Source organism: Atta cephalotes, assembly GCF_000143395.1.
Source record: "Atta cephalotes unplaced genomic scaffold scaffold00020, whole genome shotgun sequence".
Classification (NCBI taxonomy): domain Eukaryota; kingdom Metazoa; phylum Arthropoda; class Insecta; order Hymenoptera; family Formicidae; genus Atta; species Atta cephalotes.
In genome coordinates, this window is record NW_012130084.1 from 199,121 (window position 1) to 214,023 (window position 14,903).

Genomic DNA, 14,903 nt, shown 5'->3' on the forward strand with positions numbered 1-14,903 from the left:
AGATAGTTTTAAGTATCTGTACATACATTTTTTAATTTATAACTTCTGTCTTGTATTTTATTGTGAAAATTGGCTGGTGACGTACTTTTAATTATATATTTCGAAATCTATTTTTATTAAAATGTATCCAACCGTAGAATCACTTAAAGAAAAATGTCTAGTTATATAATTCGTTATCCTTGCTCTAATCTTTGTTTTTATAAGTGATAAAAAAAATTAATAATTCTATTCGTATTAAATAATACAGATATTACATAATTTCAATTTAAACTCCGATTAATCGAAGTCAACTTAAATTAATTATCTTTAAGGTTGCCGATAGTAGGATTTGCTAAAAGGTTTGATATTCTTCAAAATTTTTCACAAAATATTTTTGTGCAAATATTTATGGAATTCTTCACATCTTAATCATTAAAGATCAAGCATCAAGAGTTCCTTGAAAACGTAATTAAAATTGAAAATCAATGCATATAAAGTCCGAGATAGCCGAAGATAAAGCGAACTTGTTAAACGCGATGAAAAATTGATTTATTATAAATAAACTGAATCAATATATATCAAGTGAATCTAATGTTATGTTTGATATATCACATAATATATCAAACCAATTGATATACCATAAAATCATATCCTACAGAAGATATTTCTGTATTTTTTGTGACAATATATAATGTTAATTATTGCAGATATATGCAATAATTAATAAATATATTAGTGAACAATATATAGAATATCTTTCAACAAAATTATATAATTTTATTATATAATCAAATTTAGTAAATACAGAATCTCATTTTGTAAAGATTATGTATAAAGTCTTATCGAGAATATGTATAATTTTATTATATTTATTTTAATACACGTATATGTGTAAAAATAAAATGTATATAATAAAATTATATAATTGTTTTCCTTTTTTCCTTTAAATTTGTTTTACATGGAACATCATAAATATATATGTTTCACATTACGTACATGAATATATGAGAAAAAATTGTGAAGAGACAACTGCGCGAACATCAGCGATGATCAGCGAAGACGGAGCTGCCGTTATATTTGTGCACGCACACAGATAATCTGTGAGGAGATCAATATCGGGGTATGGCGACGCAGGAGGAGCGGCTTCGCACAGTGCAATCATTCACGATCGACGATTGACGGAGAGAGAGAAAAAAAATGGCACACGACATTTCTCGCCGGTCGACAAAGCGACCAGGGTACATCTCCACGAATCACTTCTACAGGATCACAACCGGGTATCTGGAATCGCACTAGCGATACGGTGGACGCGTTCCTTGACGGAACGAGCGTATATCGAGGAAATCGACAGCGGAGCTTAAACGGCGTGAGACCGGTTGATAGATCGTTACGCGCCAAGACGACGATTAATCATCACCATGGCGAAGTATGCCCACACTTAATTACGTCGCCTCATCTAATTAGACCGCATACTGGCACGCACAGCAGGTTTCGCTACTTTCGCTCGCGACGACACTCTGTTTACTATTTCCCCTATTCTTGTAATCGCACGGAAGTCTCAACTTATGTTCCAATGCAATGATTATGTCTCGCAGCTTCCCCGAGCCTTGTGAAAGAGCACGCGAATTTTCTTTTAGTATTCAAATACTAGAAGAAAATTGGCTTGATGCGATCCTCCCATAGAGTACTGCTCCGGATTGCTCCGTTCTGCGGACTAATGAGCTATTAGAATCGTTTTATGCTACTTGTAATTTAATCTTATCTAGCCTCGATACTGTATCGGTTTTTGGGACTGACAGTGATGTTCGCTCGGGAGTGATTCAATCACGCGTCCAAACTGAAACATTCCACAGAACGCGTTCTTTGCATTGCACAATTTTCTATAATGAAATATTTTAAGATATTTTCGCATTCATTGCCAATATATTTAGATAGATCAGATCTGGGTAAGCTATATGAATCTTGCAGTCGGGAAGTAAATTAATCTCTCCATGAAAGTTATGTAATATGATTTATCATGTCTATAAGCCTACTGTTTTGGTATAAACTCCTCGCTTATTTGTAAAATTTACATCTGCTTTTTATATTGTTTTGTATCCAAACTTTATACCTGATTAATACTAAAATAAGCTACTTATTCTAGAATTCAGAATGAATTCTAGAATAGAAAAAAAAGATACTTTGTTTTCAGAGAGATGATGATAGTATTCGTTTACGACACTGCAAAGTGTTGTAAAGAGGAGGATGACCCTGCTGAAGCAGTTATGTATTTCCATCCCGCTTGGGTATCTCTCACGCAGAGATTAGCTCTGGCGGGACAGCTGATGGGTGTGCATCACTTCCTGACAACATCGTTTTCAGCGCCACGCTCTATCACATTGCAAGGTGGAAAGTTTGTACTAAAGAAGTTTGGGCAATATGTGCTAGTAAGTACTCTTCACTGCAAGTAGTCAATTGCTGCTTTGCATTTATGTGCAACAATTTTAAATAAGATGCAATAAGATGCTTGAGAGTAAGATTTATATATAAACAGATAATCTGTAATATTTGTAATTTACTTATTATAATATAATCATGTATTCTCTCTTGAAGATATTGATAACATTAAATAATATTAATGTAAAAGAATGTCAATATTAAATTTCAAAGCTGCTTATCTTTTCTAAAGATTCCTCCAAGGAATTTAGAGTACATTTTGCATGATAAATTTATTCTTTATATATATTACTGTATTTTGTATTATTCAGTTGATATAGATGTTAATTGATAATGATTATTTGTCCCAATATTTACAAAGAGCTATATATGTTATACTTTATGACTCAGTTTATGAAATTAACAATCGTAAATTACGTTGTTTAATTTTTAGGCAGTGGGGACTGATAGAAACATACACGACTGGATACTCGAAAGACGCGCCGACACTCTGGAATCATTATTGAAGTTCTTTCACTGCGACCTCGTCCAAATTCTAGAATCCTTAAACAACGATCGTAATAGATTCACCGAGAAATTGTATCAGATGTTCGAGACCTATCTGCCAATTCTTCAACATAGTGCCAATCTGTTTTCTAACATTCCTGTTATTAAACTTCCTAAGGTTAGTGTAGATATTCAATGTAGAAACTAAATGCTAGAGGATAGAAAAAGAAATTTATGCCCAACATAAATATGAATACTAAAACGATTATATAAACTTACATGATTTTATATAGTGTTTTTTTTTTTACGATAAAAGTGTTTCTCTTAATGTAGAGTGCCAGCAATATATTCCTGGAAGGAATGCAAGTGTTACAGCATTGTCAAGAGATAAATGGCATTTTGGGTGGAGCGTTGTTTTATAATAATAAGTAAGAAATAGATCCATAAGTAAAATCATCGCTTTGATGTATCGTATTCTAATATATTTTCTTAGAATGTTATTAATGTTAATTATTACTCACACTAATGTTATTAACTGCTGTTTATTATTTTGACTGGAAATTATCTGATCTTTGTTAATCTTTCTTTCAGAATAGTCTCAACACAGCTGGGAGCAGATCTAACAAAGCAAATAGTCATAACGGATCCTTACAGAATAAAGGTATTTTTATTTAAATGTAAATGTAATTCTCTCACATTAATCGATTAGAATGACACGTCTCACTTCTACCAATCGCTTCTATTCACAAGACATTTATAATTTATTGAATTTGAAGGCTCCTGCAGAAAGAATACCCACAGAATTTCACTTGCCGATTGGTGTTCAATTGTTACAAGTATACATAGAGCGAAAGCAATTCGCAAAATTGATGCAAGAGGCAAATAATGAACGATATTACAATTCGTGTTTAGATACCGTGACCAAAAAGATATTACAGAGAAAGGTAGGTGTATGAAACGAGCAAAATATTTAAAATTTAATTTAATATCCTTATCCTAACCATTTCGATGAAAATTGTAATAATGAGCAACTTGTGAATCATCTTGTATTCAATTCCTTGAACTTTCAGACCTTATCCAAAACTGGTGTTAAGGAACCGTCCGGGATGAAGCGAGATACATCGAAAATTTTTACAGTTCCCGAGGAAGGCGAACTAGACTCCACGAATTACTCGGCACCGCAATACGTGTCGTCTGTATCGCTTGCGATTAATCACGAGTCACCGATCAGACGCAAGCAAGAAATCAAATCAGAACGTCCCAAAGGTGGTGTCACTGCCCATCCACTCACGCCCAGTGTCTGTGCGACACCATTGAAAGATGTAGATCGGGTGTTACATGGGAATGCTATGCTTATCTGCTCGTCTGAGAGCGGTGGTGAAAACGAGGAACTTAGAAATTCATCGAAAAGAGATGACGACGACATTCCCGATGTCGTTAAAGAAGCACTCAGGTACCTGTTTATTTTCAAACTAATTTTTAGAAATTTTGTAAAACATGCAAGATTATTCGAGGACATGGCTTTTATGGCAAACGTGAAAATAAGATTGATGACAATCAATTTTCTAGCTATCAAGTAATCGAATTTTCATATTTTTTATATCATATATATAACAGATGTAAACGCTTGAACAAGCTGAGAAACGCTACTTCGAAGAAGAAGCTGATGAAGAAAAAGGATCCCGACAGGAAGAGCATGAGTTTGCCAGATTTGACGTCATCAATTAAACCACGTTTGATCGGTATTCCTAGGACTCATCAACCGGAACTAGACAAAATGTAATTGAGATTTAATACTGTAATTACCTGCTTACCGAATATGATTATTAAGTTAGTATAATTACACTTTAAAAAATTAAACTAAATAATGAGGCTGAACTTAATATTTAAAATGAATGTTTTATATTATTTTACTATTACATTATATTATTATAATAGATTATGCAAATTAAATGAAGCCTCACCGGATGACCACGATTCAAATTCATTCCGACGGAAGTCCAGAAGTAATATGCGGCACTCGCGCACTATCGTCGATCCCTGTTATCCTGTCTTCCGATACGATGGTCTACCAGTCTCACAATCATTGTACGAGCAATACATCGCTTCCCATTGCGAGGAGTTGCGTGATAATGGCGATGGCATTTATGAACGCCATGGCGATGATGACAATCTGCAATCAAGGAATTTGCCGAGCGATCTAACGAACGCGAAATTGCCGATAAATAGCAGCCAGAATTCAATTACGAGAGAAGGTATGTTATTCAAATTTGTAAACTAAAAATCCAGCAAAAAATATTTTTTAATATAAAAAGAAGAATGCATCTCTCAAAAAGCAATAGTAATAGTAATATCGTGAATATTCGAAATATACTTCAAACATTTGTTTTAAACATAAATCTTTAGAATGCGCCAAGCCTGGATACGACAAGAGCAAGCAAGAGACATACAAGAGATCAATGAGTTTACCGCTGAAGCCACTCAATGTCGTAGCTGAGGTATCCAACGGCGATGATCGACGGAAATCGACGTCGGAGTGTGGTGGTATAGGAAGCTCGTTTGAATTTCCGCAAAGACGGAAGCTGGACGGTTTACAGTTGACACCGCTGATGTCAAAGCTGAGTCTACTGGCCGACGAGCGAACTAGTGGTTTCTGCAGTCGCGAGACCACGCCGAGCGAATTCCGCGATATGTCCGGGTTTTCCGGTGGAGTAACAGTCACTACTACGATGACGAATCAGCTGATTAAGCAGAAGTTGGAGTCCGTCGAAAAGGAAGCGAGTGATGGTGAGGATGAACTAGATGAAGACTGGGTCAATAAGGACGAGCCTGTCGCTTGCCTCATCAAAACTGAGCTCTTTCTCTGCGGATATCAAAATATGGTGTTGGTATTACTAATGGAGAACGGCACTGCGAACAATCCGGATTTGATACATGCTCTGGTAAATACATAAATTTTTAAATGAAATTCATTAGATTTAAGAATTAAAAAAATTGCGATGAAACGAAGGATTATTTTTTATGAACAATAATATAATAAAATATTTTTGTTCAAAATATTTTTTGTGTGTTATTCTTCTAAAGATGTAATTGTAGAAATAATATAAATAATTTGTTTCTTGTAGTGGCATACTTGCGTAAGCACGTTGGGCAAGCTCGAAACACGGCTGCAACAGTGTCTGGAGCCGCTGCCATCTACGGAGAACAAGGAATTGTATAGTATTCTGAGTGTGGATCCACAGTGGGATACGGTGCAACGTTCTGGACTCTGGGGAGTTACCGAATTGGACATCGTGTCTTGCCTTCACGACAGATTTATGCAAGCTAGCAGTTTGACCGACATTATCGTCAGGTAATTACAAAGATCTCCTATATCTTCAAAAATTTAACAAATTTATTGTTTCTTTATGTTATATTTAATTTATATTACTTGAAACTCTCCCTCTTTTTCATTCGCCAGTTTTAGTTTTATCCTTATAAGACAAATATCTTCTAGAGGATCAAGATTGCATTAAAATAATTACGGTTATTACTTGCTTTAGTTCACGCTTTAGAAGATTTATTTTGCCAAGTTACAAGTTGCAGTATAAATTTGCAAAAAATATATACGAAATTCTTATAACATAAATGGCGAACGAATGTGTTATTTATGACGAAAAAGTCGAGTTTGGTTAATTAAAAGCATCAAGGAATATTTTTATTGAGCAGAACAGAAGACACAGTGGTTTACGGTAATCAGAGCGGAGGAGTAGAAGTTTTCTATCAGCAAGCAGTAGCACCAAGTGCTTTTGCGGCACTTCCCACCCCGGCGGATCTAATGGGAATCGTAGCTCTCAAGGCAAAACGTCGATTGGAAAGAGATCATGGGATCGTGCTATTGTAAATTCAGGACTGCGCGTTACTTCTTTTTCTTTTTTGCAAAAAAAAAGAGGATAATGCATACGTTCACGATTTCGCTTATTTGCACTTGGCAAGAGAAATTATTATATCCAAGAGAGAAGAATCGAACATTATTTTAACGAGATAATTTTAATGGGAGATATACGAGAATGTTTTTCTACGTATATTTTTGTAATCTGTGATTTTCCAATGTAATTTTCGAGCGTAATTCCGAAAGAATCGGTGGAAGATCGAAGAGCTTTTATATACCGCTGCAATGTACCTATGTAATTTCTATCGGTCGAGAAATTTTCTATGATAGCGGATCGACCAACCAGTTTGTACTTTACCGTTTCATCAATCATGCAAATCAATCACAACAAATATTATTTATGTTATATATGTTATTGTATATAAGATGTCTTAGAATCGACGGAAAGTAGATTCTAACATTATGGTTCGGAGAGCGCGCTGTTATGTTTTATTTATCTTTATTGTTTATTAAATAAATTAAAGGAGAAAATAACGCACATAGCGCGCTCCTCGAATGCATTCTATATATGTTTTTAAAACTTAAAGACAAGTATAAAAAATTTTAACTCACTAGTATATCGCAAAGCATATCTCAGTAGATTCTGATTTATAAGTCATTAGAAACGAGAAGTCTTTCGGGAATCAGACTTCAAAAGTGAAAATAGATAATATAACATATTGTTCATAATTTAATTTTTGAAACGATTTTATCTTAGCTTTTTTTAAGATTTTTATTTGATATTTATTATTCACCGTATCTATATAATTACTATAAATAATAATATTGCCTTTTCTATTATTTAAAAATTACTCTTAAGATGTAGAATATTTATTTAAAAAATAATTTATTTCAGATTTTGTAAAGTACGACATGGTATCTTCATTGATTCTCGGACATCCTGTATATAGTCGATTTATTGTACATATACATACATGTGCATAACAAGCCATTAGTAACTTATTTGCATTTTAATCGAATCAGCGCGAATTAGATATTCAGTTTTATTAGAAGATAATTAAATTATATTCTCCAAGTATATATTCCCCAAAAACGAAAATGGAAATCAGTATTCCGCGAATGCGTCCAATATTTCTAGTCGCTCTTGCTTTTGTAGAGAAAACATAGAAACGATAATAATAATGCAAAAAATAAAAAAATATCTACTCGATGTTGTCAATTTTAATGTAAAGATATTTTATGCGACGTTTTACGCGCCACTTTTTGCAATGCCATCGCCGTCTCGGTATTAAATCCGTTTTTGTTTCATAATATTTAAATAAAAATGTCGATGACCTCGCATAGAAATCTTCCGTGAAACAAGTTTTTTGTAACAACGATGTGCAATGTTTCCAAATGTTATATTGTAATTAATTTAAATGTTAATAACTGCATCGAAATTTTTTAGCGCAGAGTTGAATCATGTTATATATGTATATCATTCCGTGCATTCTCTGATGACTTTTTCTCTGTATCTAATAGTTCTTGTTTGAGATGAAGTCTAATAAAGCGATTTATCATTCTCTTTACGTTCTTGAATTTATTTTCCTGTGCTTAAAATTAAAATACGCCGGAATTTTTTATATAACAATGTTATTAGTAATGTTATTTATACATATATATATTTATTTAAATAATTATAATATTATAATATAATAATTATATTATAATTATATAATATTTATATAATATTTAATATTTAATATTATATAATATTTAATATATAATTATATAATATTTATTTTTAAAGTGACAATCGATTAAATCTTATAATACTCCTGATAAAATTTAATATTAATAATCTTGTAGGCAAGCTATTTGTAACTACTGCATCATCGTTTAACATAAACAGCAAAAAATCCAATTTAACATCACGTGGTATAAATGCATAAATGCATTAGAGGGTGTGTGCACAGAAAAACTGCATTCTAACGCAGGGCAGCGTAAATATGTTTACTATGGAAAGTGAGATATTTATCCGAAGAACTATTTTAATATGCTAAAGGTAATAAATGAAATTCGCAGTTGTATGATTTCATCAAGCGAATAAAGATAGAATCACATGATGCTCGATTTCTTGAATCACACATGCAGTCTGATATTTGACGAATAACTATGAAATTAGTAATTATTTCTTTTGGTTGGTACAAGGAATAAGCTGTGAAATAATCCAATAAATATATAAAAATCATGTATATGCAACATGCATGTATAGCACTCAATGCATAAACAAATTCTAGCATATATCAGAACAGACATAACTGTGTGCATGCTTGCTATCATTCAAGAGCACTGTGTGATTCTATCTTAAGAGAGAAACCTTATTGAAGAAGAGATTTTTATTATAGCACGCACTTTATATGGTTTTTATATAAATGCAGGAAATATTTTTTTAACTGATCCTATTTATTTGACTTTAATATCATGAAACAACGTTTATACGAATTTCTCAAATTTCTATTCTTCTTCTTTTGCAACTTAAAAAACCGTAAATAATAGAAGGCTGATGTAAATACTTTCGAAACAATCGAATTATCTAAAAATGTTTACCTACAATTTCGTAAAATGGAAATTTCCTTAAACAGACATTTTTATGACGCATTTCTGAAAACTTTTAGAAACTTTATTCATATATACTTTTATCTAGGACCAATCAGAAAAATGTGTTACCTTGTGTTAATTAGAAAGGCAAGCCCATCTCGAATACGTCGTTGAGTCTATCTCAGCTTTAACGACACGTTTAATTTTAAAAAACCTGCTGTTGCTGGTGATTTATCAGACTGTTGATCACGAAGAACGTGGCACAAACAATCCCCCGCCATAGACCAATAGCAAGCTTGTGGATTCAGTGGGTTCGATATTTAAAGCGGAACTCGATACAGATCGTGATAATCGAACGTTCGGTATCGTTCTAGAAGATACTTTTTACCATTTCCTTCGATTTTGAAAGTTATCATGGTAAGTTGAAGAACTATTACCTGGTAATAGAATTATTTTTATAATTCAACTAGATTATTAATTGCATAATTGCTTATTTAATATACAACTGATCAACATAATTCGCAAACAAAATTTATTGAGGTTTTTTTATATGATATGCATCGTAAAATATGAATCGTTTAATAAATATTTATATTTTCATTGATTTGTTTAAATAATTCATTGTTTAATAAATTCATTGTAAAAAAAACAATATGATTGGACTAATGCGAGTCAAAACACAGTTATCTGTGTGTAACTATAAATTTATACACCAAATTAAAATATATAAATGAACTTTCGGCTCCGTTTTGAGCCATCTTCATTAGCGTTGATATATTCAATATTAAATATATACAATATTTCGTTCTTCACGGCATATAATGAAATTTCGTCATAAAAAAGTTGGTAGGCCGAATAATTTTATTTGACTTCTATAAGTGACAGTGAAACATTCGTTTATATATTTTAATTTAAAACATAAATTTATAGTTACGCATAGATAACTGCGTTTTGACTCTTATCAGCTCAATCATTTTATTGTTTTTGTTTGTTAAAACTTGAGAGTCCATAATTCTTTATTTTTAAAATTTTTTGCATTTGTTTCCAGACGAGCTACAGTGATAAAAAATCTCAGGTAAACAGCCTTGCCAAAAGTTGGAAAGACAAATTATTTTTTCGATTGGAATCAACTACTATTTAAAATTTACATATAGTAATTATTTAAAGAGAATTACTATGATACTAGAGAAATTTGATCTGTATTTCAATATCTGTATTTCTATAATCTGTATTTCAGCCTGTTGGAGGAAAATTCATCAGTTTTGATTATATAAAATTCTGGGTTGGAAATGCTAAGCAGGTAAAATCTTACATGCAGAACGTTTCTTAATATGTAGGAAATATCATAGAAATAAGTTTAAAAACAAACAGGAATCATAAAGATATGGTATGCAATATGATTCTATTCTTTATCTATTCCCTCATTGATTTTATCAGTTTTATCGAGCTATGTACAAATAAACTTTGTTAGTTTTTGTCCTAAATCCGTTCTTACAATTCTTTCCCATGTATCAAGAAATGCCTTAAAAAAATATAAAAATAATAATTGAGTATAAACAAAAATCAGTAATCAAGCAAAAACATTTTTAAACAAGTTAAATTATAATTAGTATATCAACAAAGATCATAAATTAAAACAGGCGTTTTGGGATCATCGGTCCTTCTTCAACTAATATAATTTAAATATATGGAGTATGTATTATATAATCACATAAAAAAAGATACATAAATTATATATGAAAATAAAATTGCGCTTTTAGGCCGCCAGTTTCTACCGATGTAGAATGGGATTCGAACCATTTGGATATCGTGGTTTGGAAACTGGCTACAGACAAGCAGCGGCACACGTTGTCAAGCAGAACAAAGTGAGTAATTTTGAACATTCTCACGTATGAATCCATAATTAAAAAAATGTCTTTATTTTAATTAATTGTTTATTTGATAGTCGAAAATAGTGTTCTTTTCGAAATCTTGAATATATTATCTTTTGAGATACAGAACTTCTTATCATATTTGTAGATAGTGTTCGTGTTCGAATCTCCGTACGAACCTGATAACGAAGAAATGTCAGATCATCTTTCCCGGCATGGAGACGGCGTGCGAGATGTAGCGTTCAATGTTGAAGATATCGATACCATTATGAAGGTAAAGAAATAAAGGAGATGTTTTTCTTCGTCTAAAAATATAAATATTCTCATTGTGAATATAGAATTTCCATGATATAAGATGAAATATTCTTTCTGAAATAGAAATAATTAAAAGCACCTTTATTTTATTGGAAACGATAGCAAAGTAACTTTCAAGTTATCTTCATTAATATTTGAGATGATGTATGTAAAGGTTGCTAAGCGAAAGGGCGCCGAAATAGTGCGCGACATATGGGAGGAAAGTGACGAATATGGCATCGTGAGGATGGCTACTGTGAAAACTGTAAATATTAAAAAGATGATACTTCCTTATACAATCTGCGATATCATTGCCTTTTAGATGTTTCAATTAATTCAATGTTATTTTTATCAGTATGGTGATACGCTCCATACATTTGTTGATAGAACGAGATACAAAGGCTTCTTCTTGCCAGGTTTCATGAGGATATCAAAGGATGCTCTTCTCGATCAATTGTATGTATGCAAAAGCGCGATTTCTCACATAATAGCCTTAGTTAAAACCACTCCACTTTAAAAAGAAAACTAGAACATATACAATATACATATTTTAATATCTTACAACACTATTTATCTTTGACGAAAAGAATGTCTTATATATTAGAAAAATATAAAGAATCTTTTCTTATTAAAATTGCAAGATATATCCAGAATTAATCTAATGTTGAATACAAAAAAGACATGAGAAATACTTGATAGTTAACTTTAAATTATTGATGTGCTCTTCTTTTATTGCAGGCCGCAAATACATTTGAATTTCGTAGACCATGTAGTGGGTAATCAGCCCGACAAACAAATGGAACCCATTGCGAAATGGTATGTAAATTACTATTTCTCAGTGTAAACATGTTTTACTAATGAGACATGTATACAGAAAAGCTTAGAGAGAAGAATTTAGAGAAAAATATTTCAGACAAAAGTTGTAAGATTTGAAGGCGAATGTAAGAGAGTATTGATTTGACTTTGGGTGGTGCCGCTAAAATCAGGTCAAGGTCACTTTAAATTTTTTAAATGGATTCCTCATTTTTCATTGCATATTCTTGTAGCTTATTTCGATAACTCTTCAAAATACTATAACAACATGTTTTTTCGTTAAGTTACTTTTTGAGTTATAAGGCTTGAAAGTTACAGTACTGCCGCGCTGGTATTAATATTATCTAAGGTGTCCGATCGATGGTTAAAATCTCTTGAATGTTGTTCAAAATTCAAATCATGACTTAGATAACATTTGTTAAGATCAAGCCATATGGAGGTTTTGTCTCTTATTTTAGATCAATTAAGCAGCATTATAATCTTCATTAGTAAAATAACACGTTAATGTAATAGTAGAATATATAAAATACGTATTTAAAATAAAGTTCACGTTGATTCATCGAATTTTACGAGACTTCTAAATTAGAAATTTCCAAATTCCTGCTTGTATTCTTAAGCTGAAAAATAAAATACTAAATTAAATGAAGATTTCTCTTTTTCTGTTTCTCTCAGGTACGAAGAGTGTTTACAGTTTCATAGATTCTGGTCAGTAGATGATTCACAGTTGCATACGGAATATTCCGCGCTACGGTCCATTGTGATGACGAATTGGGAGGAAACGGTGAAGATGCCGATCAACGAACCCGCGCCAGGGAAGAAACGTTCCCAGATTCAGGAATATGTCGAGTATTATGGCGGTGCCGGCGTACAGCATATTGCCCTTAATACTAATGACATTATAACAGCGGTAAATAATTAAGCGTTCTGCACAAAATATAAAATTGCATTTATGCACAACGTACATATCCTGCAAAATACAACTATGCAATACAAAAGCAACTTTAAAAACCAACTTTTTGGTCACAATTCTCTTAACATTTTTATTCTGTGATCTTTATTAATTAACATAGAGTTTAATATTTTTAATTCAATATATATATAAATTAAGATATTGTATAAAAAAATGTCGCACGCTCGCAATAAGTTTCTCCACACATCCATTCTCACGCATCATTTTACAGATAACGAATCTGCGTGCCAGAGGTATGGAATTTCTTCACGTACCCGATAGTTATTACGACATGCTCAGAAACCGCCTAAAAGCCAGTGGCACGAAAATCGTGGAGGACTTGGATATGCTACAGGTATTTTTATTAATAATGAATTAAAATTAATTCCGGTACAAGTTTCAACGCGTTTAATATTAATTCGATTGTGTTATCGCTTTGCAGAAATTAAAGGTACTAATAGACTATGACGAGAATGGATATCTTCTACAAATATTCACGAAAAATATGCAAGATCGACCAACATTGTTTATAGAAGTCATACAGAGGCACAACCATAACGTAAGTATTAAAAGAAAAGTTTGTAGCATCACATCTATAAATTTACAAAAAATTTACTGGTATAAAAATTCAAAAAATTAATTAATATTTAAATAATCACAAATTTAATTTGCTACTTCTTATTTAGGGTTTCGGCGCCGGCAATTTCCAAGCGTTGTTCGAAGCGATTGAATTGGAGCAAGCAAAACGTGGCAATCTGTAGAAAGTTAAATATTGCTGATGTATTTGTAAAATTAGAACTATCAGCCGACATAAAGTAATCCTATGAAAGAATGAAGGACGAGTACTTTTGTACTTAATTATATTATTTTAATTATATAATGAAATATCACATTAAAAGTGTATTATGCATATAAAATTCGCATCGAGATTTATTCAGCACCATCTAACACTCTGTTACATACCACTATTATAATGATAATTCGTTCACATTGTAATAGAGCTGTACGCTTTATCATATTTGACGAAAATCAGTCAAGGTTTTACGTTTTCGTCTGTGGAATAGATAATCAACTTGTCTGATTAATTCCGTATTCTTGTATTTAATGGCCAACATTTTCGTATTACAAAAATACACAGCATTTTAAAATGTAAAATATGTTACAATACATTTCAAAGCGTAGTAATGCAAAGACATAATATGCCATCAAAAATCAAACCTCCTTCGATTAATGAGACATCTATGTGTATATGTTGTGCTAGTATGTATAGCTAAAAAATGTAAATTTGTTTTTTCCGACAACATACATATATATAAATATGTATGTATACATGTGTGTGTGTGTGTGAGTGTGTGTGTGTGTGTGTATATATATATGTATACGGAAAAAAACCGACGAAATGATTTAAACTGTGTAATATCGGATGTTCGATTCGTTCTCTTTTTTTTTCGTGGCCAAGATATAAGCGGAGATATTCTTCATATAAAACTTGTAATATCTATAGAAAGAATAGGGATAGGTAGGATGTGATTGTGACGAGAAGATTATCGATGAGATTAGGTAGCTCACTTATTAATCGCGATCTCCAGGATGTCCATCACTCGACAACTTGTCTGTTTACACG

At 32.1% G+C, this 14,903-nt stretch overlaps 3 protein-coding genes across 3 annotated transcripts in view; all 3 read left to right on the top strand.

The window, feature by feature from the left end:
* Nucleotides 1-1,798, top strand: part of LOC105619291 (nucleosome-remodeling factor subunit NURF301) — a 23,616-nt gene extending 21,818 nt beyond the window's left edge. Inside the window, exon 24 of the mRNA XM_012200814.1 lies at nucleotides 1,746-1,798. Within this exon, the coding sequence (XP_012056204.1) occupies nucleotides 1,746-1,798 (53 nt within the window). The remainder of the gene's footprint in view (nucleotides 1-1,745) is intronic.
* A 376-nt stretch (nucleotides 1,799-2,174) lies between these two features.
* LOC105619214 lies at nucleotides 2,175-6,784 on the top strand. The gene is made up of 11 exons (XM_012200739.1): nucleotides 2,175-2,405; nucleotides 2,849-3,079; nucleotides 3,235-3,329; nucleotides 3,493-3,562; nucleotides 3,678-3,845; nucleotides 3,972-4,354; nucleotides 4,519-4,680; nucleotides 4,840-5,156; nucleotides 5,308-5,843; nucleotides 6,027-6,253; nucleotides 6,610-6,784. The coding sequence occupies exons 1-11, from the start codon at nucleotides 2,175-2,177 to the stop codon at nucleotides 6,782-6,784; spliced, it is 2,595 nt and encodes an 864-aa protein (XP_012056129.1).
* A 900-nt stretch (nucleotides 6,785-7,684) lies between these two features.
* Nucleotides 7,685-14,196, top strand: LOC105619292 (4-hydroxyphenylpyruvate dioxygenase). The gene is made up of 12 exons (XM_012200815.1): nucleotides 7,685-7,714; nucleotides 10,401-10,427; nucleotides 10,590-10,652; nucleotides 11,113-11,217; nucleotides 11,372-11,497; nucleotides 11,693-11,782; nucleotides 11,873-11,973; nucleotides 12,256-12,333; nucleotides 13,003-13,237; nucleotides 13,512-13,634; nucleotides 13,722-13,838; nucleotides 13,966-14,196. Exons 1-12 carry the CDS (start codon nucleotides 7,685-7,687, stop codon nucleotides 14,038-14,040), a joined length of 1,170 nt encoding a protein of 389 aa, XP_012056205.1. The 3' UTR covers nucleotides 14,041-14,196.
* The last annotated feature ends 707 nt before the right edge of the window (nucleotides 14,197-14,903 follow it).

Bases quoted from the DNA above. Each gene is read 5' to 3' on its own strand.
- LOC105619214 (XM_012200739.1), top strand. From the start codon at position 2,175: ATGATGATAGTATTCGTTTACGACACTGCAAAGTGTTGTAAAGAGGAG. The intron at 3,563-3,677 runs GTATTTTTATTT...TTGAATTTGAAG, and splicing joins CGGATCCTTACAGAATAAAG to GCTCCTGCAGAAAGAATACC. The intron at 3,846-3,971 runs GTAGGTGTATGA...TTGAACTTTCAG, and splicing joins AAAAGATATTACAGAGAAAG to ACCTTATCCAAAACTGGTGT.
- LOC105619292 (XM_012200815.1), top strand. From the start codon at position 7,685: ATGGTATCTTCATTGATTCTCGGACATCCT. The intron at 11,218-11,371 runs GTGAGTAATTTT...TCATATTTGTAG, and splicing joins ACGTTGTCAAGCAGAACAAA to ATAGTGTTCGTGTTCGAATC. The intron at 12,334-13,002 runs GTATGTAAATTA...TGTTTCTCTCAG, and splicing joins ATGGAACCCATTGCGAAATG to GTACGAAGAGTGTTTACAGT.